Source organism: Lissotriton helveticus, chromosome 1_1, assembly GCF_964261635.1.
Source record: "Lissotriton helveticus chromosome 1_1, aLisHel1.1, whole genome shotgun sequence".
Classification (NCBI taxonomy): Eukaryota; Metazoa; Chordata; class Amphibia; order Caudata; family Salamandridae; genus Lissotriton; species Lissotriton helveticus.
This window is the reverse complement of record NC_136057.1, coordinates 375,441,542-375,468,249: the sequence shown is the minus strand read 5'-3', so window position 1 is coordinate 375,468,249 and position 26,708 is coordinate 375,441,542. Positions and strand designations below refer to the sequence as shown.

Below are 26,708 nucleotides of genomic sequence, written 5' to 3'. Positions count from 1 at the left end.
TATGCCAGTTTCCTCATTTTGATTACCTTGTTCCTATGTGGAAAAATCCCAACTGATCTGGATGGATCAGCTGTAATATAGCAATATAACTTCCATCACACATCTTGCAGTTGCCTTACTAAGGATTTATGTATCTGCATTCAGCATTGAGAGAAGTCTCACGCTGTGTACCTCCCTAATGCAGAAATACTGATATGCAGCAGATGTCTTCGGACGCTGATTCTGGCGGTTAAAGTGAAGTGTCCCCTGATTTTGAGGAGGCCTCTTTGCATAAGTAATACATAAATCATGTGTTGCCTCTTTTTGTCAGTCATTCCAAACGAAACCTCCATATTAATCCTAATCGTAACCAGGAATCTGGAATGTATTTGGCTCTTTTATCTTTATTTCATCCTACCTCTTTCTTGCTTAATGCTCAGAATAATAGTTTGTCCTGAAGATTATCCTTTAAACTGTCCAGCGTTGAAAGGCCATCAACGTCTCAGACAATTGGACACGTTTAACTATTTGTCTATAGCACAGTAGTTGGATACTTTTTGATAAATTCTGTACTAACGTTATAGAGAGGGCGCTGCACTAGTCTATCTCCCATCCTGCATAGCCACTTGTTCTTACGTATTTTAAGCACATGGTGTGAACGCTTGAGCACTGATCACTTTGAATTGACTTAATTAAATATTGACTGATTAATATGATAGGACCCACAAGAATTAATTGCTATTGAGCAGTCTGTATTGTTGTCAAATAGCGTTGTCAAAGTCTCGGACTGATCTTCAGTTTTAGTGTTCCGCTGTGCCCACACTGTGGACCTCCAGAAACACTCCCAGAGGCCATGCAGGATAGTAGTTCACACTCATTGTGTATGTATATCTAGCAGTCAACGGAATAGTCAAAATACCAGACTTAAAAGAGAGAAGTAGATGTTTGGTATTTCTCTGTACTTTAATTGCTCTCTTTGAAATACCTGCGTTTTGATAAGTGTCTCTACGGTGCAGAGTGAATTAAAATGCAGAACATTTTCCCGACAAGGAAGGATTCATTATTTCTACCCTGTTTTAATTGTAATTAAACATGTCAGAATTATTTTCATGGTGCAGATTAAAGGCCCTCAATAGTCTGTGAAGTGGGGGCATTAATGCTATCTGGTCAAAAGCTACACCTCATAACCTTTTGAATCCCTTAACACAGCTATCAGCAACAGAAATGTGACCATTTAACACTTGCAAACTGTAAATCTCTGTACTGCGCCACTTGTGGCAAATACGCTTTGTGTCTTTAGCCATATGAGCTAGAGAAAAGGTCTTTATACAGCTGCAATTTATGCATTAGAGGAATGTGTGTCAATAGTGTTGAGTAGATATTTATTAATAAAATGCAGCCGCTGCACTATCTGATTTTTCCAGCTGGCGTGTGATACATTTTAGATGCTAGGTTGGGCTGTGCTCCATTTGTTCCGGGGTGTTTGGTAATGCCAATTCATTATCGTTCTTTCTTATTTTAGGAGCAGAGGATGTAAACCCAAATGAGTTTGAGTACGTTGATGAAAAGGAGATAAATGAATATTTACCACCCGCTCCAGAGTATCTGCCAGATGAAGAGATGCAAAACCAGATGAACCCTGAGGATAGCCAAGATCGAGCCCAAGGGAAGGAGGACTATGTTTTGGGTAGACGAAGAAAGCTCCTCTCTGAAGTGGAAGAGTCTCAAATGGTGCCGCAAAGCAAAAAGAAACGGCGCAGAAAGAAATATCAGAAGATCTTTATTCAAATGAATGACAGAGACACAAATAAGACGATAAACCCAACAGATGTTGATGGCAAAGAACTGTTCCAGGAGCATCGTGTGGCTGTTGGGGTCAGAGACAACTCACAAAACACCACAGTGAAAGTCATAGGCACACATAAGAACTATACTAGGAGACAGGGATCAAGGAAAAGGGCAGTTCGTAGAAATGTTGAAGAACCTGTACTCCACAGCCCGTTAGAAACAAACACGAACCAGTCAAATCCAACAATTCGACTTAGCAAGAACCTTTCATCCAACCACACAAGGAGGTATCCTAGGCCTCGTATCTCTGCCACCCAAGCTCCTGTAACTAAGGAATTAGATGTCCAGAGTACTCAGCGGATGAGACGACGTAAACAAAGGCTCGACCAAGTCGAGGCAGCCATCACTGCCCAGTTGCATAGAGATTCACCACAACCTGAGTATCGGGACATAAAATCTGAAGTGAAGTTGAAATGGCACGTCATAGGGCAGAACGACAACCAGCAAGTCAATGAGGAACCCAAAGAACCTCTGGCACAAGAAGAGGAGGATGAAGATGAAGAGGACACCGACACAGCAGATGAGCAGTATGAATATCCACCCGTCTTCGACCAGCCTGTGAACTGGGGTCAGACCTTCAGTTTGATGAATCTGGATTTCCATGCTCTCAGGACAGACTGGATAGACCTGAAGTGCAACACATCTGGGAACCTGCTGCTTAAGGAACAGGAGGCCTTAGACCTCACCACAGCCTTCCTCAAGAAGCTCAATCAGAGGAACAGAGGGTAAGTACATGGTGTCATTGTGCCTTCTCAGATTGGTTGTGGTTGTGTGTCATTACCACGTGTAGTTTTACCACGCAAGTCTTTACATCGCATATTTAACCACGCACACCACTACCATGCTTGTTCATCCGTTAACATTACAAGAACACATACCATGCTAACAACTAGCACGCACATTTTCACCACGCATACCGTCTCTCTTTGCTGTAAATATTCTGAATTTGTTATAGATTGTAAATTAAACTTACCTGTCTGGAGCACTCTCTGTTCCGATCATCGTCCGTCCTTCTCCAAAGTGCTCTTTGTTTTATAAAAAGGCGTGTTCAACTGCGATCGTCCTATAATATTCATCGAAAGCGAAAAAGGACTATTCCTTTACCGTCACTGTTAGTACTCTGGGGGTCTCCGGTCTGTCTGTTCTCCATGTCTCCTCTGCATCTTTGGTTGCTATACCCACATTCAACATCTTTACTAATATTATACTCGCCCTACTCCTTTTAGAGAGAAACTCCATTTGTTTTGCCAAAAAAGCTTAGCCGACAGTAGTCTTTCACCTTTGGATATAGAAGCATACAAGGGTTCCCTCTCCCTCCTTTTGTTGCTAAAATATCTCTCACACACGTTCACAAAATGTGGCTTATGTGATGTGAAAATCTCTCACAAAGTTTAAAGGTAACATTCTCCATATTGGGGAAAAGCAAAGTCATACTCCTGGCAAAATGTGAAGAACAGTTACTAGAAATTCAATTTCAAGAAGCCCGAAGGCAACATTCCTCAAACCCAATTCTACATATTTATAAAACACCCAGTGCTCCTAAGCCCCGTGTATTCTATTTCGAGAGTTTACTATCCTCAGTTATTTTTGTTTTCCTGTTTAAAAGAATAAGGTGCAACACTGCCACCCACAGTTAAAATGCGTGGTAAAGGTTTGCGTGGTAAACATTTGCATGCCAACATCCTTTACGATATAAAAAAAATACGTGGTAAATGGTATACGAAGTAAAAACTTCGTAGTAAAGGCTTTTTCCCATTGGGTGCCAGTGCGCAGCCATTGCCCAACTGTAGAAAGAATTTCCCTACAGATTTTTATTTATAAAAATATCATCTCACTTCCACTTCTTTCCCACTGCCATTATTGTTATTGGTTTCCTACTACAGATGAGAAATTCATACTTGAAGACAATGACTACAATTACTCATTCTCAAACTCTACAGTCCCCACTCCTGTTTCTCAAATACCTCAATTTAGTTTTAGGGAAGCTGCATGCCTTTACTCTGGGAAGTAAGGGGCTGAGAAGGGGTGTTATCTCTAAACTAAGGCCGCACTTGACGGTTTTCAAGACTAGCAGGAAGCTCAAGAAACTTACAACTTTGCCAACTCGTTCCTTCTCTTTCATATTCACCCTTTTAATTTGTGCACAGCCATTTTCACTTTGTTTTTTGAAACTCGTATGCCATATTTTTTCTTTACTTTTTCTCATGCCTTTTGTCTTATTGTAGCCCTTAATCATTCTGATGCACTCCTTATCTCCTGCTGCTACATTCATTGTGCAGAAAGACAAAGGCTATGTAAGGTCAAATTGTATTATGTAAAATGTCTTCAAAACACAGAAATGAATCCACACATTTTGTGGATTGAATGATGGTGGTGGGGCATGAGTCAGATGGATAGTGAATAGAAGATGTGCAGGAAACCAAATACCACCAAGGATCTGCCTCAGTTTAGTTAAAAGTGGCAGATGTGATACTTGCAAAGTAAGAAACTTATTGCTGTCCTATGTTTGTAGGATATACCAGCTTCAGCGCATCATTAATGTGGAGAAACGTGTCGATCGTGTCAAGGGAAGCCGCTACCTTCTAGAGTTGGAGTTGCTGGAGAAGGGATCAAGAACTGTCCGCCTTTCGGAGTATGTTTTCGCCAAAGAGTGGCAGGGCAGCTACGCGGAGGAGAAGGAGGAAGCCAGAAAAATGCAGAATTTGTTGTGGGGGCAGCGGCGGCGACTTTTAGGGGCACCGACGGAGCCACAGCTGTGCTGGCCAGTTGGGTTCTCCTGGAACCACCAGGCCTTTGTACACATTATTGTACCAGGTATGGTCATCTGGCAAAACAAAGCGTGCAGAAGCTGACCGCAATGATCGGTGCACATCCAACATTGTAAACCCTATTAATTATTATCCAGAGGCGCCTTAAAATCTACACCAGATACAATGCTTAGGACCTTCAAATATATACACGAATCAATAACCACTCCTAAAAGCAAAATGACATTAAAGTACACCACATAATCAAACTGGGACAATTACAGATGTTGCAAATCACCTTACAGATTACCCTTACCACCTTGTCAGAAACAATTATAACACTACAATCATGGTTCTCTCTGACAAAGTGGTACGGGTAGTCTGTAAAATGATTTGCAACATTTGTAAATTACATCTGTTTCATTAAGGGTGAGGTAAGGTGCATTGCATCTGGTGTGAGAGTAATAGCTTGCATGGCTATTGTGCGAGTTAATTGTGATCCTAACAATAACTTGCAAATCTCAGTGTTTTTTGTTTTAATTTGTAACCATAACTGGAGTATACCAGAGTTTTAGGTGCATTTCTGATATTTTTTTTAACATACCGTTTGGTGTTCCAACACTGCTTACTTCAACTTTTGTTTTTATCAGTGCACATGCCCCCCTACACACACACATCCATGCTTTCAGTCATCCCTTTTGTTCTATTGGTCTGCTATAATGTAATTGAATTTTTCTTCAACCCACTGTGGCAAGGGGCAGTGGGTTGGCCCCTTCAACTATTGGCTCTCTTGTGTGTGAATGGCAGCATTTTACCAATGTCGTCAACCTCACAGAAAATCTGCTTCAGCGCCAGTGAATTGTGGGCCAATCTGTTGTTTAAAATGATATATGTATGTATGTATGTATGTATGTATGTATGTATATATGTTTAAATTCTTTGCTGTGGCTTGATGCTCCCAAAGTACTGCTACCAAGCACTCACTTCCACTGCAGTGTGCTGGATTCTGCACAGTCACGACAAGCAGCACCTGTCTGTGAATATGTTTTAAGTCATTCAGCAATGGACAACCATACATGGACAGGTGCAAGCATGAGCTGCCATTGTGAAATGGGCTTTAAAACCCAACCCAATGATGATTACAAACTGATGGGCACTTATTCATGCTCATATGTATGACCATGCATGGGCGGCCATCGTATCATGGTTTTAGGTCGAGCCTGGGCAGCGCATGTGCTGCTATGCGAGGCATGATGTATTAGTGTATGCACTTGAATCTCCGCCCATATTTGTCATTGGCTTGTGTCTTTGTCCTCTGTAAATGCTGGCTTCTGATTCAGTAATCAGTTTGTTCATCCCTCCTTAGTACCGCCTTGTCTTCATTTGTAACCTCCCATGAGGACTGGCCCTTTAACCGTCTGTGTTATTTAGTCTGTAAGCACTATTTTCTTTAATGAGTTTTGTCTTACTGCAGGCACAATGTGCTTTGCAGCAACATTCAGCACACCATGCATGCTTTCACTTTCCAGGCGTCCTTTACAATGGCGGCCGCTTCTTTGCAATGCCATAGGACTCGCATTTAGGAGTGTTTTGAGCTATTGGCTTTGCAAATGACAATAGCTTAAACTCTTGCAAATGTAACACCTATTGCTTGCAAATATTTGTTTTGTGGGTTGTTTCCAAGCCCCCATGCCGCGCTTGCACTCAATAGAGGTCACGCCTCTTTCTTTAGACGTGGCTTGTAAAAATGTAAAGGGACGTGGCCGCTATTAAGTGCAAGGGCAGCATGGGTCGCTTGGAAACAAACAGTATTTGCAATTCAATAGGTCTCGCATTAAGGAGAATTTAAGCTGCTGACATTTACAGTGCTAATAGCTCAAAGTCTTTTAAATGTGAGACCTATTGCATTGCAAATGCTTGATATTTTTGTACAGAAACATTTAAAGACAGCCTTCTTAAATAGTATTTTGTAAATGCACATATGTGGGCTTAAACGAGCGGGCTTATTCTTTTGACAAAACAAATTTCAATAGAAAACAAGCACTTTGTTAAGCTACAATCTCTACACTCAATTCCATAACTACTTCCTTTGCCTGCACTTGTTTAACTTTTTACTGGGGGGTTTTCAGCTGCTGCTCAACTTCTGTTTTTAAATTATGGTATTTTGTAATTTGTTAGCACATAAGCACGCCCATCAACCTTCTCATGTACCTGTCCAAGGTGCCTCCGGAGCTTCTTTTGCCATCATCGATATGGGCCAGCCATCGCTTTTAGAAATTATATCAGAAACGGTCAGTTTCTGGTTAGTTTGGGGCTCCTCTGTTGCATAATTCCAGTGGCCCTAGTACTGGTGCACATTAGAAATAGAATAATAATTAGAATACCTTGATATGAAATCCAGTACAAGAAAACGAGACCTAGCACAAAGATATGAAATCAGTTTAAAGATGTTAGTTGCGGCCCAAGGATGTGAGACCCAGCCCAAGAGTATGAGACCTACGAGCCCCAGCGCTAGGATACAAGACCCGGCATAAAAATGGGAGTCCCAGCCCTAGGCTTTGAGACTCAGCCCTAGGCTTGAAGAGCCTGCCCTTTGGTATGAGACCCAGCCAAAGGGTGTGAGACCTAGCCCAAGGATATGACACCGGTACATAGGAACGAGATCAGTACAAAGTTTTGAAATCTACATAATGATATGATACCTGTTGCAAGGATATGAGAACCGTAGAATAGTACGACACCGACCACAAGGTTATGAAACCTAATACAAGGACAAGGGTATGACATCTAATACAAGGATATGAGAATTTTCACAAGGAAATGAGGCCCAGCCTTGGATGTCAATTAGGGGTTGTAGTTGTGACCCCTGGTTTGCCCCTTTTGACTTCTGGCACTGTCTTTGCCACCCCGGGCTTCAGAGGTGGCAAAATCAGTGCCAGAAGCACAGGGGCAACTCGTCCTTATAGACGTCGGCCAGGGCATCACTTTCCTTGTTTTCAGTCAATTTTTTTATTAGACTAATAGTGAATAAATTACATTATTCACTATTAGTGTAATAAAGAATGGAGTACAATTATCTGAGATATGACCCTCCCTGTCAGCTGAGGTAAGCAAAACATATTTTACGTGTATTTTGAGTGCATACTTTAGGGTAAGAGTGTCTTTATGTGAGCGAGTGTGTGTATTTGTGAATGTCTGTGTATGTGTAAGCGTGTGTGTGTGTGTGTGTGTGTGTGTGTGTGTGTGTGTGTGTGAAAGTAAAGGTCAAATGTCATGTGATGTTGCTTCCGCTACCCCAGGCATTTTGAAGAATTGACGTCTATAGGCCCAGCACAAGGATTTGAGACCCACCTCAACTAAGAAGGCAGGTGGTAGCACACTAGTTGAGCTGGGGGAAGGTGGACAGTTGTTGCATAACCTGGGGATTAGTACACAGGTCTACAAGGTCTGCAGTTACCCTGGGCATAGGACTAGTTTGCGCTACTACGCGCTACATGAATTGCATGTAGCACAGTGCATTGCAGGCATTTTTTGCTTGCTCTCGGCCCTCAACGTCAAGTTGGCGACCGCTGTAGGAGAGTAGGGTCTGCTTCCCTATGGTCACCCCACTTTTTGCTTTACTGGTTTTCGACTTTAATGTGGCTGTGGGCCTGCTAATCAGACCCACAGCCCAGCTGTTCTCTCTATAAATTCATACCATGTACTTTAGGTACATAACCAATTGGGAAATGGGTCACCTTTGTGAGCCCCTGTATAGTGTACCATAGGTACCCAGGGCATAAGTGCATCCAGGGCCTACCAGGGGCTGCAGCATATATTATGCCACCCCTTGCTGGCCATCCAAATTGACACAACTGGCTGATCACTCAGCTGGGGCAAGGTTGTGTAATCACGCCTTGCTTAGATATAGTATTCCTATATCTAACCTTATATATAGACACATATGTCACTCCTATGGCAGGCCTTAACAATCCTGAAGGCAGAGTGCTTGGTTTTATGTGAGATGAGACTCTAGCATGAGCTGAGCCGGTCTGCAGCTTTCGGAACCATGTCCTTATAGCTGTTCTATGATATAGCCATACCATATACTCAAGTGCATTATAATCCTTGCAGTTATTGCTAACTTTGGTTTGGCTTTATCAAAACATGTCGTGTAAGGTGTCATACGCTTTGGAATGCTACCCCCTTGCCGGTTCTGGCGACGGGGGTAGCATTCCACCCTTCTAGAGGGAGAAGACATGTTGTTCCTGTTTAAAGTTAACTAGAGCCTCAGCATCACAAAATGGATGCTGCTGCCACAGACACAAGCCTGACCTCCTGCTGCTGGGAGTCCTTCCACCGAGGGAGGCTTGGACAATAGATTTCCTGCCTTGGGAGGTGCCAGCACCACCCCAGACAGGCCTTAGTGTATTGGGGCAGGAAGGGCTGAATGAAATGAGACACTGCCTGGGGCACACAAGGTGCTCCATGCATAGTCCGGTTGAAACCAGTTGCTGGGGCACTCCAGCCCCAGCTCTGGTGCGAAACTGGACAAAGGGAAAGGGGTGTAACCACCCCCTTCCCTGGTCCCACCCATAGGAGGGACCTAGCAGGTAATCCACCCCCTTTGATTAGTATATAGGTAGGAGCTGAGTCTAGAGACTTTAGATTTATCCTGAACTGAAACTTGAAACGTAACTCTGGACCTTCGACATTCTATTTGCAACTAGAAGACTGAAGAATCTCCCTTGTGGTCAAGGAGTGACCACCCTGTACAAACATGCACCATCCAGCGATCTGCGGTTTGCTTTGTTGACGCTCCCGCCGGAGCCCAAGCACAGAGCCCGACAAGAACTGGACTTCCAGACTTCTTTGACCCCGATCCACAGCCACAGCAAAGCTGAGACCCGTGGAGGCAACGAGAGACGTGGCACCGGACATCTTGAAAAACCTGCTCATTGCTACTTGTGCAGCTTTTGAGGCACCCTCGAAGTTGTGCATTGGGGATTGAGAAGTCCCAGCCCCGAGCACCTCTTGTACCGACGCACAGCCCTCCACACTCATTGATTGTCGCTTGGGTCCTGCTGATATTTTTGTGCGCGACGCGTCTGTCCGGTCACTTGCCCGTTGGCTAGTGGCCTCTGTGACGACGAACCTTTGAATTTGCATTGCTGGCTTGGTTGCTCCAGGCTTGCTTCTGCTTCCCTGAAAAGGAGAAGCCCCCCAGACCTTGCTGGTCTGAACAGAAGCCCATCTTCGATTCCTGCGTGGGTTGCATTTGCCAAGGCCTGTTGACTCCAATCCGGAAGCCGACACCGCCGACAGTGAGATCCTTTGTGGGACAGTCCGTATCCAGGTCCTGGTCATCGTCGATGCCTCCTGGTCCACGTGGCTGCAGAGACCAGCTTCGCATCTTTACCTGATCGCATCTGACATCGCCTGGTTCCTTCCTGGTCACTAGCTAGTGACCCAGACTCTGTCCCCTCTGCTTTCAGGTACTCTTCATCCTCGATCTGCTCTTGGATCCAACCGGACATCTACCTCCTGTTCGCCTGCAGCATCTTTTTACAGGTCTCCATAGGATTCAGCGACACATCTTGACACCTATGCACCCGGCTCCTGTGGGTGAGGTAACGCGAGTACTTCGGTGCTCCTGTGGGTATTGACTATCCAAGTGTCCTAGTTTTCAGTAGCTTTCTCCTAGTTCATCCGGAAGTGTCCTAAATCAACTAGTTTCTAACTTGTACGTTCCCATTGTATCCCTATGGTAACTCGCGTGTGTGTAGACACTGCACACGCTTCCCGTGGGCCTCCTGCTCCCTAACTCTTTTTAGCTCAGTGTAGCCCCAGCGATTCCCTAGGCCTACTCCTTGTTCGTGACGTGGTTCTTATACCACTATTTTAGTATATGGTCTTCAGCGCCCCTAGGGCTCGACTGTATTTTGTGCAACTTATTGTATGATAATTGAGTAACTTGTTACGTGCTTTGGCCTCTGACCTCATAAAGAGTCCAGCGGGGTTGTGTTAATAATAAGTACATATATATTTTATATATAACCTGTGTGGTGTCCTTTCATTTGGTATTCAAGGGGTTACATATGGTAAAACAGCTGGCTTCACATGCTCTCTGAAGTTTTAGCCTAAGACTGCTTTGTCCATGCTACCACTAGGATAGCTGGTCTATAAGGTTGACTTTACAACCATCACCATAAGGGTTGTTTGGACTGGTGCAAGGTGCTCACTAGAATAGTGAACATCATATACCAGGCCAACTTCTCACAACCGCGAGTGAGCAAAATCAACATCCCAACGAGACTTTTTACTCGTTCGCGAGCAGCAACATCAAGTTTCTGATCGCGAGCGTGGAAAATGAACCTCCCGGCAAGATTCTCAACGCGGGGAGGTCAGGTGTCTCATTGCGATCGGTCGTGTATGCTCGTGACCGCTCGCAATGAGAAACTACCAGTCCGCGTTGAGAAAGCTGCTGCTAGAGTACAAATCTACTCGCGCAGCAGAAAACGACCGCTTGAACTGTGCAAGATGCCGTTTGCAATGAGTGCACAGTGCGAACAGCATTTTCCCTACCGCACTACACGGTTCGCGTAGCTTACGTAGTACAAAGTTCACTTTGTGTAGCTACGCAAAGCGCTACGGACTTACTTTAGTGCATCATCACTGAGTAGGGGAGTCCAAGTCATTGTGGCCCAGACAACTCACTGAGCATTTCTGCTGGTGTGATGTCTGTGCTTTCGGGGTTACTAACAATCCCTTCAAAGGTTCAGAGATGTAATTTTAATTCAGACCCGATTTTGTTCTTAGGATAGCACATCTGAGATGAAACCATCCTACACCAGCAAGATGAAGATACATCAGACTATATGTTTATATTACACGTTTACAGTCAAACCTTGAGCCGGAGATATTGTATAGCGTGTGGCAGACTTGTCACTTGATGGTATAACAAAGTCATTGTTTAGATGAAATGACAGTTTCACAAGTTCTGCAAGCGATAATGGCATGCTGAATGTGGACCAAAGGCAGAACAGCTAACTTAACATTCTCAAAATGGAGGCTGACTTTGAAAGTTCATGAGAAAGTCTACCACCTGTCACTAAACAATCTCTGTCCGTTCATCTTCTTTCTCCCCTCCATCTCCTAACCTCCTAATAGTCTTCGGCACAGGCTGAATGCAGCAGGACTCTGGGATATTGTGACCCAGTGTGGCCCACTGCATCTCATAATGGGGCCTCTTTGGTGTTTATTTATATATTTTGCGACCAGTGCAGTTGCAGTATTTTGTATTTTCTCACATAGTAGCTGTTTATATCTTGTAGGTTGTACTTTGCAACCTCGTTATCTGTGGCTCCAAAGATAGGTTGCAGATCAGAGCAGCAGCAGAATCTGGATTTCAACAATTGGGAGGTATACTTCATTAAAATAACGCAGGGTCAGAGACAGTCGTGGCCGGTGCAGGTAAGAGCGGGTGGGCGGGGTTGGGGAGGGCGAGTCAACAGACGACGGAATAGGGAAAATAAAATAAAAGAAAAACTCTTACCTTGCACATCTTGCTCTCGCCGCATCACTGACTTGGCGATGTTGCGAGCGCAAGGTAAGTGGTTTTATTAATTTTTATATTTTATTTTCCCTAGTCTGTCGTCTGTAGACCCCCCGCCGCCCCACTGCTCTTACCCGCACCGGCCACTCCTGGTCAGAGTATTTTGTTTTCTAGTTGCACTCAAGTATCAAAATCGCCATGTCAATACAGTTTTACATTACACGCTATAAGAGTGCATCTGGGCCACGTGGTGCAATGATGACCCTCTCAATTAAGTTGAGTGCATTGGTTAAGTCCATGTCTGACTACGAATTAGGCCAACTAGAGAGCAACACGTGTGAGCCGAGAAGTAAAGAATGAGAAGCTGTAATAGAGTGCACTTGGGCATAGATATTGGAGGAAGGAGTAGGTTACAAAATATCCCTTTGTTACTAAAGGAAGGGTAACGCACAGCTAAATGCAACACATACTAACAGGTTTCCATCTTTTCCTAAACCCCTTGACCTGTGCAGGGATTTAGTGGTTTTGAACATGCTTTTTAACCTTTCATCTCACTTCTGTCACTTCTAGTCAAGAACCAGGCCCGCTGGGTTCAACAGTTTATCTATGACATGGAGGAGCTTTACCGCGTCACTGAGGACAAGCGCTTCAACGTGATCATCACAGATTACAGCAGCCAGGACATGGATGTGGAAGCAGCTTTAAAAAGGTCCTCAATACCCAGGTAGGGTTACCAGTTTAGAGGAGGTTGGCTGTAATATGGATGAAAACCAAAAACACAGAATTCTCCTTTCCTACTGGAACATATTTTCTCAAATCAAATATATTGTCATTTTTTTTAAAATATCTTTTTATTAAATAAAGAACAAACATAACAATATAAGAGCATCAGGTGAGCAAAATATGACAACATTGCAGGGTTAGAACTGTCATTCGTACAGAATATATTGTCATTTTTTAATACGTTTTTTAAAAAGTAATCAATGCTTTTATATTTATGTTTTTAAATCAGCTGTCATACATAGTGTAAGAAAATACACATAACCATGTTAGCACCAAAGGAGCACAGGAGCCGTTAGGCATAATTATGCAGCAAACCTCAGCCTTAAGCAATCTTCCTTTCACAGACTACTCAGTTCTTAATTTGTGCCAGTGGTTGCAGGTTGTGGGTACCGACACTCATTTTGGAGGACAGACCTATTTTTCATTATCAGACTCCTGGCAAAAGAGCAATGAGACTTCTATCTGTATTATGACTGTCTGTCCCCACGTGCATGCTTTGGTCTTTGCATTGGGTGCACAATGAGGCTAATGCACTTTTAATCTTTGCACATTGCCAGATCTCTGGCCCATGGCATGTGACATGGAGAGATCCAACTCATCCACCCCATGCAATTCATCTTTTTCCCAATATTTATGTTCAGCTTAAACCTCTCTTTCATAGCAGGCAGAAAAATTGGCAGCGGTGCTTCTTGTTAAACAAGTCAACTACTGGCTATAAGCTGTTTCATTTTTTTAACAAAGATGGGACACCTATGTGTTTGCAGATCAATGTAACGGTCTTTTGAGAGAGTTGTATCTGAATTGTGTGAATGAACTGGCCTTTAATAAAAAAAAAAGGCTTGGATGAGGTCAGTGGGAGAGAAGATACTTTAGAGAAATCTAAGAGGAATATAAAAGGAAGATGGGACCATATTGTAAGCGGCTTCACGGAACAGTGTTTTTTTTTCCAACAAAACTTGTTGCACACATATCTCAGAAATAATGGTGATGGAGCAGTCTCGGGTCGTGTTGGAAATTTGGAATCAAGTCTTGGGTGGCTGTTTGTGATCAGAATTGTTTTAAAAAATTATTTTGCTATCCTCTGATTTGAGGTTTCTCTGGAGCTTGGTTCTGCACCTCTGTTGATTTTTTGAGGGTTGGTCAAGCAGAGTGCTTGGACTGTGTCTTTTCACTTTTCAACGAGGCATGGGTGGTGTGTTTCTTGGAGAGATATGTAAGCTGAGAGGTGATCCACACAACTGGTGATGATCGGCAGTGCCTGATAAGGGCAAATGTTTCCATAGCCGGGCAGCAGCCAGCCTAGCTGGGAATGTCCAAGAGTGTAGTGTTAGCTATTCAGGCATCAAGGAGCATACCTGTTGGAATCGAAACAGTAATATATAATATAATCAGATGGAAAGAGGATGGGTGAATGGAAGGATGAGTGCTGACACTAAGTATTTTAATTTAGATTAGTTTCAAGTGGGTCTTCGGAGGTTGGTGATGTCACAGGAGACTTGTTGAAGATTCAAGTTGTTTCTTCAAGAGAACTTGTTTATTGACGGAATGATCGATATAGTGTTTGGAGACATCTGCCGTTATTTATTTACATAACGGTTTTATACAGTGCATAAGCACTAACAATTTACAAATGATCTTTACAAAGAGCTTGGCTATAACACAGGGTCTTACAGGGAACAATCGAAAGGAAGTGAGGAAAAGAGTGAGGAAACAGGCAGGTTTAATGGCGGCGATAACATAAGGAGAGGCAATGGAAAAGGGAAGAAAGTGGGGAGGCAGACGAGCTCCAGTCAAGGTGGCGAGGAGGGGGCACACGTAGGGAGACAGGGAGGCAAAAGCAGTGGGAGAAGAGGAACAAAAAAGGGGAGGAAGATGAGAGACGGACAGGAGAGGTCGGTGGAAGAGAAAGGGATAGGCAGAGAAGCAGCAGGGGGAACTAGGTGAGATGGAAGCCAGCATAGGAAGAGAATAGGACAAGGGGAATTCTAAGTGGGAGGGACGGGAACAAGGGGAATGCTAAGTGGGAGGGAGGGAAACAAGGGGAAAGCTGAGCGAGAGGGACGGAATATAGTTGGGAAAGTGGTTGAAAGTGAACGTGGGAAACAAGGGGAAGGGGTAGTGGAGGGAATGGGGTCTGAAAGGGTTGTAAGGCAGAGGGCAGGGGACAAGGAAAAGAAGGAGGGATGGTGTGAGTAAAGGGAAGAATTGGGAAGAGAAGCAGAAGAGCAATAGGGGGTAAACTGAAGGCAGGTTAGTGAAAGGTAGAGGGAGGATACCAGTATCCAAGTAACCAGTTTAGGAGTAGGAGTCAAGTTTGTTGAGAACATCCACACCTACATTACAACAGAGTCCGTGGATCTGCTGTATCCTAAAGTGATGTGTCTTTAGGAGACAGGAGAAGGACTCAAATGTCAGTTTTGTCCTAATTCTGTAGGTAGAGAGTTCCAGAGGAGGCGGGCAGCTTCGGAGAATAACTGTTCAGAACATGAGAGGTTCTGAATAAGGAGATTTCCAGAAGAAGTTATATTTGCTTCTGAACTTTCTTATGCCCCCAGCTATCTTGAGTTGATTGGCCAGTTAAGGGGAAATCGTATGTGGACTACTTTGTAGGCTAGACATCCCAGCTTAAACTTGATTCTCAATAATGAGCCAGAGTAACTCAATTAGGAACTGAGAGATGTGGTCAGATTACTTTGACAAGTTTAAAAGTCTTGCTGTAACCCAGATTTTAAAGGCAAAAGGGCAGATTTGCAGGTTGCTTCTAGGACTGGGTTACCAAAATTCAGAAACGTTTGGTGGAGGAAAGTGCAAAGGCAAATTTTGCATGGAATGAGACATACAAGCCTAAGCTATCAGAGAGTTCCAGTGATTGTAGTAGTCAAAAACAGCAGAATTTGTTCCTCCAGTAGGAATTATTTGATGTCTCTGTGCAATTTCGCCTTTGGTTTGCACTTGCTGCAGCACTCCGTCTGTGCAATTCAATTGTGCTCTCTAAAGAAAGCTTTGTAGATGTTTCACTTTGTTTCATGCTCTGAGTCATCTGGGGACAGTGAGAAAATACAGTCTGTTCCTTTACTGGCTGGTGCCAAATAGAAATATGATCTCACTGCTGCGGCTGTGCCACTGTGGTGGCCTTTCTGTTGGCTCCACCAGGTTCAATAAATGTAGCATTTTAAAATAAGTTGATGCCACCTGAGTTGATACCTTACAGTAGTGGCATTCATGTTCACGCCGCCATGTACGTATGTGTATGGTATTTGCATACCATGTACCTAGTCAAAAAGGCAGCTGAACACTTGACAGGGTAGAAGGGAAGCATACAGCCAATGAGTGATAGGAGAGGTAGCTGGCTATTGTATTATTGAACTGCATTATTATGTAGTGTTTTTAAAGAGATGTGTTTTCAAATCTTTCCCAAATTGGATCAGTGTTTGGAGTGTCCTTATGGATATGGAGATGTTGTTCCAGATCATGGACACAGATGGAAAAGGCTTGGTGCCTTGTTTTTCTTTTTAAAACTTCTTAGTCTTCAGTATAGTGGTGACCTGGCCAGGGTATGCTGTGAACTTCAAGAGATGGTGAGATTGTCTGCAAGATAAGCGGTGTTGCTGGTAATGATGCAGCTGGTTTTGAAGATGTGTGGGCCTTCAAGGGAAACCAATTAAGTTCCAACAGTGTGACAGTAATGTGATAATATTTCTTGCGGCCTTGGATGACGTGCTGCAGCATAAGATCACCCAAAGGGACAGTGGGGAAGTGCAGAATTTGGGAACCACAGATTAGGGCATTAATACTTTCCAGATGTAAGAGTATGAATGCCTGAGTAGTAGTATTGATGTTGCTTTCTGTAAGAAATGGTATCACTATCTTTGAAAGCGAGAGCTCATACAAGGCAATTTTTGTTTTTAGCAATGTGTTCCTTGAGGGTGAGGTTGGTATCCAAGGGGAGTCCAAGTGACTTGGCATTCGATGAAAGTTGGTGTTTGAAGACATCAAAGTTAATGTCATTGAGCTAAGTTTGTAATATTTCTTGCTTGTAGTTCTTGGCAATTAACTAGACTTCCGTCTTGGTTGGGTTGAGAGTCTGGTAGACGCTAAATATCCAGATCTGGATCAGGTGTAGCCAGTGTTTTGTTTGAGACATTAGATGTCTAGAGCAGAACAGACTTTCAGGTATAGTGGTGTATCATCAGCATACAGGCGAATCTTGCTACTGTTATCCATGATTAGAGCCCTGAGGTGCTCGTTGTAGTGGTTGAAAATGACAGAAAACAGTAGGGAACCCTAAGGGACTCCACAGGTGAGATGTGCCCTAGAGCTGCCCATCTGAGCAAACTGGTATTGATTGGAAAGGTAGGAGGAGAACTAGTGAAGATATTGCCAGTGAATACCATTCAGAATTCTAGAGTGTGGATGAAGGTTTTATGGACCACTGTCTCGCAGGCAGCTGAGAGGTCCAGCAATAGGAGGAGGCAATGATCATCTTTATCTATGGTAAAGAGGGAATCATCCACGATGTGTAAGGTAGTGGCCTCCATGCTGCAGTAGTGTGATCTAAAGACAGGGGCCATATTACATAAAGTGCCCCAAGGGCACAACGGGCATTTGTGCCCACTTTGCGAACCACCTGGACACTTTGGTATTACAGAAGGGGCCGCAGACGTTTGTGCGTCCCCTTCTGTAATACCAATTGTGGTGGTGCACATAATGCGCCAGCACCATCTGAAAGGGGTGTTCCTCATTTGCATGGGGGCGTCCCCAATGCTAATGATGGAATCCCTATGTATCTGCACCCGCTCTGTATTATCGATGAGGGTGCAAGGGCAAAGAAGCAGTCCGGAGGCGCACTGACAGTGCACCACCTAAAAGGTGGCGCACTGTCAGTATGCCCCCTTAGAGCTGCCCTCTGGAGGGGAGAAAGGGGGTCATATGGACCCCCCAGACATCTCCTTGCAGGCAGGTTCAGTAAGTCACTGTACCTGCCTGCAAGGGGATCTCTATTCCCCTTTAAAAGTACAGGCAGGTTTCCGCCTGCACATTGAAACACGGAGCTGCTTTAAAGCAGCTGCTTTGTATTTCACATGAATGTGCTACCCCCAGGGCAGCATGAGTTTGTGGCTTCCCTAAGGGCAGCACAATCCCCATAATGCGGCACATTTTCCTTCATTGCACCAGGCTCACCTTTTTAAAAGTGCACCCGGTGCAATGAAGGAATATGTGCTGCATGTGTAATGCGGCCCCAGTTTGGCAGTCATGCATGAGATGGTTAGCATTGATTTTGGTGCTGAGTGTAGACTGCCTTTTTCAATGATTATTAGCGATGAAGGGTAGATGAAAACTGGGCTAGTGGTTTGTGTGGTCATCAGGGTCTAATGTAGGTTTCTTTAGGAATGGGAAACTCTGTCTTGAGAGATTCTGGGAAGATGCCTAGAGTGAGGTAGGTGTTAACAATGCTGAGTAGGCATAAGAGCGCTCCCCCTGAGAAAGCTTCTATGATGGGCATGGCTAAGACATCACCCACATAGGAACTGCCTTTGAGGGAATTGAGAATGTCATAGAGATCTGTCGGAGAAAGGGCTTTGAAGGTCTAACTATTGAGGGATTCTACGAGAAGGGGTGAGCGTAAGAGGAGAAGCAAGCTTGGTGTTGTCAGTGTGCTGTTGGATCTTATTTATTTTTTCACTGGCAAAGAGGTTTATAGCATTGCACATGTCTGTTGGGTGTGGCATAGGAGGGCGAGGCAGTGCTTGATTGTCCTGAAAAGTTTTCTGCTTCTGTTGACTGCTTCATTGACTGTATTGGTATAGTACTTTGCTATGGCTGATGAGCTATGTGTGTATTGTGTAAAGGGACTTCAATATGAGGTCATCTGGAGTTCTGTTTTCCTTCCATTTTCATTCCTATCTGTGGGTGGAGTATTTATTGTCACCGAGGTCTTTGAAGAACCAGGTTGCTGAAAGTTTTGACTTGCACTTTTGTGCTTTAATTGGAATGTGGATGTTCGCATAGTTTTCCAAAAAGTGTTCGAAGTTGTTTAGAATTGTGTTGGCATCCAGTGTGGAGTTGGCAGGGAAAGAGATGAGATCATGCATTAAGCTGTCAATGGAGAAGTATTTGAAGTATCTGAAGATTTGTTCTTCTCTTTTGGGTTGGCATAAATTTGTTGGTAGGATGCTGAGCAGGGAGATAGGGTTGGTGAGGTGGTCAATGCGGTCCAGGAGTACAGGTGGTTGCATTGGATTGTTGATAATGTTGAAAACATTAGGTTGAGGATGTGGCCTTTGTAATGTGTTGGTGGAGTGAAGTGCTGTACCACGTTAAGGGTGTCGATAATGCTGAGAAGGATGTCTCCTTATCTTGTGTTGTGAGGGGGTTTAAGTCACTCAGGGTGGTGTTGGTGTTGGATTAGGAGGTAAGGAGATCTAAGACATTCAATAAATATAATGCCAAAAAGAAAATGAATGAAGAATAGTTCTTAGTTCTGTGTACTGACTGATAAGCTTCGGCAGTGTCTTCATTGTTGGCACATCAAATTCAACAAATATTTCTTTAAAAAGACAGCAATATAAGATTCGATCTTCTTTATAGATGTGTTACCTTCAACCTCCTCTCATCGTAGCCAAATTGTTTCCCAGTCTAGATCTCATTAGGTGGCCCCTCCTTCTCAAAAGAGACCATCTTGATTTCCATTGGATAATGGTGATGTGTAATATTGGTGTTTTGTCTTCCATTGCAGCTACCAGTACTTGAAGTTGGAAGGAAATTTTGAACGATCTGCCGGTCTGCAGGCTGGGATAAACCTAGTAAAGGTGAGCTTGTGTAGAATGGATTTGCTGAAAAAAGGCTGAATGTTATGTAGTCCGGTATTTTTATAGCATGCAGCAGCCACTAGTGTGGAATTTAAGAGGGCTATCACGGCTCCAAGGAATATGATGTTTGCATAACCCATGCGAGAGAGCACAAGTATGACTTTGACTTGAACTGAGTGGAGAAGCTTAGTAAAGGGGATATCAATTTTAGTATTCTGAGCATATTGGTTCACGATTTCACTACTGTGTTTGCATGGGTTCCAGAGTAAGATCTGCATATAAGACGATTCCTAAGCTTTTGGCAAAGTTCAGTAAGGGGATCCCTCTCCTTAGCCTGGTATCTGCATGTGCGTGGCTTATTTCCACATCTGAGTACTTCGTTTTTGTCTGGATTCAGTTGTTGCATGATTCTGCCTTCTGTGGGGGATTTCTTTTCTATTTTCTTCTTTATTATCCTTTATTAGCAGAGACATACCATATTACATCTTTGCTATATGATACACAAGACCCCATAATGTTGTGTATAGTACCTTACTGTTGACCTCTGCTACCTCTTAAGATGCAAGGCATTGGGGACTGATAGTATATATTTGGTTGACCGCATATTGCTATACAATGTGTAGCTTCCTAACAAAGAACTGTTCATCCTACTTTCATTCCACTTACAATCTGATAACCAACAGTCTCTAAATTCTCTCCGCCATATTAGTTGCCATTAAATCCTGCCCAGTAACAGTTTACTTTCTAATCTATCTACATATTACTAAGTGCTCCTATCCAGCAATGAGTGGCCAAGCACCCTCCCCTAGCAACTGGTTATTATGCCATCCTCACTAGACAACCACTAGACTAGACCACCACAATGTCCAGACACAAAAGACTGTATAACCTGGTCTGTAGCAGCTAGGAAGATAGTGGAAGGACTTTCTACACTTCTTGGAGCTGTGTCTGTCCAAGAACATTCCCACAGATAAAACAGAGCTTATCACTGTGGCCACAGAATGGTAGCGGTCCGATTTAACAAAGCTCAGTATAGCTGACACAGAACCAGATAGAATTTTAACAAATGTATGGTTGGGTTTTTGACTCTTTTTAATACGGTATTTCACTCTACTAGTGTTTATGCTATTATGAGGTTCCTAATTCACATATTGTTTTGTAGGTTAGAGTATAAATCCCCATTTTTATAACTTTCTATTGTGTGTACTGATTTGTGGAGTTCCTAACATCTCCTGCAAGAATTTTATGCCAAGCCTATTACTCTCTAGATACCATGTCCCAATGTTCATAGCCATACGGAATGTGCGTTACACACACCTGTCAGCTTTCTAATTATTAGCCGACTTCCGACCATACCCACATCTGTATCGGCAAGGGAAGTCTAACTGGGTGTAATCCTGCAAAAAGTGTGGATACAAAGCAGAGTTTAAGATGGTTGGCAGTCATCCAGTCTCTGACAGTGATCAAACGTGGTTCCAGGCTGGATGACGTGTTAGTTGAAACAGTAGACATGAAAGGATTGAGTCAGGGCAGGCAAATGGCTAAAGAATATCCAGGCAGTGGGGTACAGAGGTGTCTGGTGGAAGGGAGATGATATGGTTCCTTTGGATAGGAAGTAGGAAACCCAGTCCAGACTTTTCCTTGGTTTGTCACTTTTTGCAATCTGGTCATTAGTGCTGTTTGTTGTGAAGTATTGAATGCAGCAGAGATTTTGTTGGATCAGGTTTGCTGTGCAGCCAAGTCATATGAAAAGACATTGCTGTCGAAAGTGGTACATGCGTTTGTGAATGGGCAGTGGAAGTACGTTTAGTGCTATAGCTAAATCTGTGAAAGAGTGAATAGCATCTTCACAAGCAGTAAAATGGATCACCCAAGTACGAGTCACAACTCTAAAGTACATCTGTATGTCAAAATCGTGGGAAAGGAGCAGAATTCTAGATCGACTTTCTACAGTTGTATGACGTTACAATGCATGCTTTTAACCTGCATACAACGCAATTTTTTACTGCGATTTACTGTCGGGGCGGACTGAAGGTTCGAATAGTATAATTTACTATTCCAACTCCAGTCTGTGCAACAGTGGGGTAGGTGTTGGAGTTAAATCCAACACCTTATACCCCCTACAGAAAGCCATTTTCGTTGTAATGGCATGCAGGGTAAAAGCATGTGTTGTAATGCAAGCGTTGTAACGGTTGTTTTCCCTTTCTACACCAGACACTTAAAAATATATCCCCTGAGCAGTATGTGTTCATTGATTCAGGGAGGAATGGAGCGATGCGCTTCTAAACAGCATGTCCAACATGAACAACATGGCAAATTTGTTATAATCTGAAGTAGCGCTTTCACATTCACATATCTTTAAAGTGTAGGTGATCCGAACATACATAGATCGCTCCTGATCAACAGATGCGCCAAAGAACAGACTGTGCACAGATTATCTCTCTTTCTGAAACAAAACTTAAGCATTTGTCATTTCATAGAAATGTAAGTTCTTGAGACGAGTGATCAAGCTATAGCATACGTGAAAAAATGTGTAATAAAGGATGTAGATGTTCTTCCAACAATCTAAACATTGCAGAACATCTTAGATGTGCATGATAGGAAAATACTTTCTCATTTGTGCTGCTTGCCACATTTCTTGAGTATAGAGGTGAATCATTTAAATCTTACTTAAGAGTAGCTATAAGACCTGCAAAACATCAAGATTACATCAACACATTTGAGTTGATAAAACTTGTGACTCCTACAGAAGCACAACAAGCACAACTACTTGCCCCAGTATTGGAACTTTTATAGATTCCCATGCTTTTGTATCATTCCCCGTCATCGGAATGGGAGCCTCGGTAACAAAAATAACATAGCAGTAGGTACAAAAGAGAAAGAAAAAGGCCTAGGCCTCATTCCCTTTTGTAGCATATCACCCTCTTTGTGTAAAAGAGACCAAACCAGGCATCAGCCAATCAGAAGAGCCTCACCCCTAGAACCCTCCTGAAGGAACCTCAGAGCCTCAGATTTTCTACCGCACGTTGTGCTTAGGGAGTCTCCTTTGAGCTCTGCTCAATCAACTCTTCAGAAGTTTTTCTTCAGGTTTTTTCGTCAGGTTTTTCTTCAGATTGTTAGCTGACAAGGAAAAGAAGAAGGCCCTTTTCAAGCCATGTTCCACCTGTGGCAAGAAAAGGCTGTTCATTGAGGATAAGCATAAAAACTGCATCTATTGCCTCTATCCTGACCACAAGGCTGCGGACTGTAAGATCTGTCGCACCTTTTCAGCCAAGACCCTCCGGGACCGTGAGGGTAGGCTTCTGACATGGCTCCAGAAGTTGAAGTCCAGGAAGGAAAATGTCTCCAGTGACAGTGAGGACTCGGCATCTGCGTCTTCAACAAGGTCAGTCAAGAGGGGTAGGGGTTCCCCTTCTCATTCTGTGGAGCAACCTTCTAAGGCCTCAAAAAAGACCTTCTGAGAGCCAAGAACCAGGCTAATCTCCTCACCAGGGTGAAAAGGAGAGGGTGGGACCATCTACGCCTTCTAAGGGTTTGAAGACTGATCGAGCCTTCAGGAAAGCCTCTTCCCAATCTTCTGACAGAAGTTCTAAGTCATCGACGATGAAGGCGTCGTCGACAGAGGCTCCGTCGATGAAGAAATTGAAGCCTAAACTGAAACTGGTTCCGTCGACGGGCTCGTCGGCGGAACAATCGACGACGACAGGATCGTCGACGAGGGTGGAGGCGTCGACGACGGCTACAGCAACGTCGACGAGGAAGTCACCGACGACGGCATCGTCAACGAGGATGTCGACGACGACAGTGTCATCGACGAGGGCCTCGACGATGACAACTTTAACAACGACGACGGCTGGGATGTTGACAGTCTCGTCGTCGACGGCATCGATGACGCCTATCTCGTCGTCGAGTTTTCTTGTGTCGACGCTGCATGTTCCGTCGACGAAGTTGACGACGGCTGCATTCTCAGTACCATCGTCGACGGGACCGTTGACGATTTTGGCATCCGAGAAGAGAATCACTATCTCTATGACTAGAATTACACCTGATATGACATCTCCTAGGAGGGCCCTTGCCACCAGCTTTGCTATTGGATGAGGATGAGTCAGATGAGGATGATCAGGACTCTTATGGCTGCGCTGACAGTCCCTCTCAACTTCTGGTCAAGTGTCAGTCTACGGACTCTGAAGGAGGTTATGACCAAGAGGGTGGTTACCATCATCACGCTCCCCAACCACAGCAATATTCAGGTCAAGACATGGTTTTGGTACCATCTTCTTTCCTACAAGACCTGCATAAAATGCTGCAGGATTACAAATCTAAAGCTGCAGTGCCTGCTCCGGCTCCAGTTGCGCAAGCCAGGCCTGTCACAGTGCCTGCCTCCACGGCTGTTCCTGTATTACCGGCTCAGGTGTCCCCTCAGCCACAGGCATCAATTCCACAAGAGCCTTCCAGACCAGCAGACACCCATGATTATTCATCGGATGAGGATCATGATTCAGATAATGGAGCTGATCAAGCTTCTGAATGGGATGAATACATCATTCCGGACCCTCCATCTCCATGTCCGGATCCGGTGAATTCCCCACCAGCGGATGTAGGGGGTTTTCATCAGCTGATGAAAAGAGCGACTGGCAGATTCAAGTTGGCAATGCCTGCGGTGGCTTCCGAATGTTTCTTGTATGATTTCAAGGAACCTTATAGGAAAACGACAAGGTCCATACCAATAGTCCAACATCTGTAGGTGGAAGGCCTTAAGGCAATGAAGAATCCAGTGACGGTGGTCCCTGTACTACCACGTCTAGATAAGAAGTACAAGGCACCAGAGGATGCTCCAGCTGCCTTGACGGGACACCCACGACCGGACTCGGTAATTTCTCAAGCGGCACAGAGAAAATCCCGTAACCTCTCTGCTCCTTTAACAACTCCTCCAGACAAGGAAGGAAGGAGATTGGACAATGTCCAATGCCGTAGCCATATTGGGCAGATACGACCGCCAACTTTGGTGTGATGTCGCACCGTTCCTGGATCAGCTTCCTCCAGAATTGAAAGCAGAACCAAAAAAGGTCTTGCAAGAAGGAGAGGCGACATCAATGGAGGTCATTGACTGCGCCATGGACATTGCCACGACGGCGTTTCGGTCGTTGGCTGGAGCTGCGGTCCTTCGTCGCCAGGGGTGGCTGAAGGCGACCTGGTTTCGACCCGAGATCCAAAATAAGGTCCTAGATCTTCCTTTTGATGGAGAAGCACTATTCGGGAAATTGATTGACGACACTCTCCAAGACATCAAAAAAGACACTGAAACCGCCAGATCTTTGGGTACGCTTCAGTACAGCAAAACTCCTTTTAGAGGGTCCAGAGGCAAAAGTACAAGCTACAGAGGATCTTACCAACAGCAGAGATACCCATCTTATGGTTTAAGTTCCCAGCAATACCGCCAGCCTTATCAACAAAGGCAGGGCCAATCCTCCAATTACTCCAGGCCTAACAACAGAGGAAAGCAAGCTCGCCATGGACGTGATGCGTCCAAGCGACAATAGCGGCCTCCTGGCTCTTCCTACTGTACCCTCTTCCAAGAAGTCATCTGTTGGAGGCAGGGTGTCCCAATACCTTCAGAATTGGTCCAAGATAACATCGGACCGTTGGGTGCTCAACATCATTCGAAAGGGCCATACCTTGGAGTTCACTCAAATCCCACCAACCAAGCCCCCTGCAGCCATTCCATCAAAACACCTGCGTCTTCTGCGGCTCGAAGTTTTTCAAATGCTCCTGAAGGGGGCTATAGAGCCGGTTCCCTCCGACCAAAAAGGACAGGGATTCTATTCCAGGTTCTTCCTGGTAAAGAAGACGCTAGAGAAATGGTGCCCCATTTTAGATCTCAGGGAGCTCAACACCTATCTCATCTCCCTGTCTTTCCGGATGGCCTCTCTTCAAGACATCATGCGGCTGATCAATCCGGGGGATTTCATGGCCACGCTCGATCTCGAGGATGCGTACTTTCATGTACCGATTCACCCAGCGCACAGGTTTCTACGATTCACAGTAGCCAAGAGCCACTTTCATTTTAGGGTTTTACCCATTGGTCTTCGCTCAGCCCCGAGGATTTTCACGAAGGTGCTAGCGCCAGTAGCAGCATTCCTGCGAAGAAATAATTTTCAAGTCTTCCCTTACCTGGACGACTGGTTGTTTAAGGCCCCGACCAGGGAAGCAGCGCGGGACGCTGTTCAGGCTTGTACGAACCTGTTTCAAAATCTAGGACTCACTTTAAACAAAGACAAATCATCTCTGGTCCCATCCAGGAAGGCACGTTTCCTGGGAGCCAACCTGAATTCAAAACTCTCAAAGGCTTTTCCAACCCTAGAAAGGTGGGAAAAACTGCACACCATGGCCCGGGACTTACGAAAAAGATGTCTTTCAGTACGCCGCTACAAATCTCTGCTGGGGGTAATTTCGTCATGCATACCTCTGATTCCTCACTGCAGATTATGAATGCGTCCTCTGTAGGAACAACTGGACATCCAATGGAAACGGATTCACGGATCATTCGACGACAGGGTGACCGTCACTCCGACAATGAAAAAAGTGGCCCTGTGGTGGACAGACCAGAGAAACTTGTCCCAAGGTCTATCTTTCGTAAGCGATCCGTCTCCTCAGGTAGTGACAAGGGATGCGTCGTTGGATGATTGGGGAGCAGTGATGCAAGACCTGCATGTCAGTGGCCATTGGTCTCCTCACGATCGACGGCTCCACATCAATCTCTTGGAACTAAGAGCAATAAAACTGGCACTACAAGCTTTTCTCCCTCGCCTAGGAGGTTCACAAGTTATCATCAGGACGGACAACACCACGGCCATGCATTACGTGAACAAGGAAGGAGGAACCAGGTCTCTTCCGTTGTCACAGGAAGCTCAAGAGATTTGGGAATGGGCGATCCTTCACGGGATGTCGCTAAAAGCAGAACACTTGCCAGGAGTTCTAAACGAGAATGCCGACAGGCTGAGTAGGTTA

At 44.5% G+C, this 26,708-nt stretch overlaps 1 protein-coding gene across 2 annotated transcripts in view; it reads left to right on the top strand.

Annotated features, from left to right (window-relative positions):
* Positions 1-26,708, top strand: part of B4GALNT3 (beta-1,4-N-acetyl-galactosaminyltransferase 3) — a 751,466-nt gene that overhangs the window by 704,366 nt on the left and 20,392 nt on the right. For both annotated transcript variants that reach the window (XM_078673705.1, XM_078673706.1), the window contains 4 exons: positions 1,502-2,552; positions 4,340-4,641; positions 12,679-12,832; positions 19,628-19,700. In XM_078673705.1, coding sequence (XP_078529831.1) covers positions 1,502-2,552; positions 4,340-4,641; positions 12,679-12,832; positions 19,628-19,700 — 1,580 coding nt within the window. The remainder of the gene's footprint in view (positions 1-1,501; positions 2,553-4,339; positions 4,642-12,678; positions 12,833-19,627; positions 19,701-26,708) is intronic.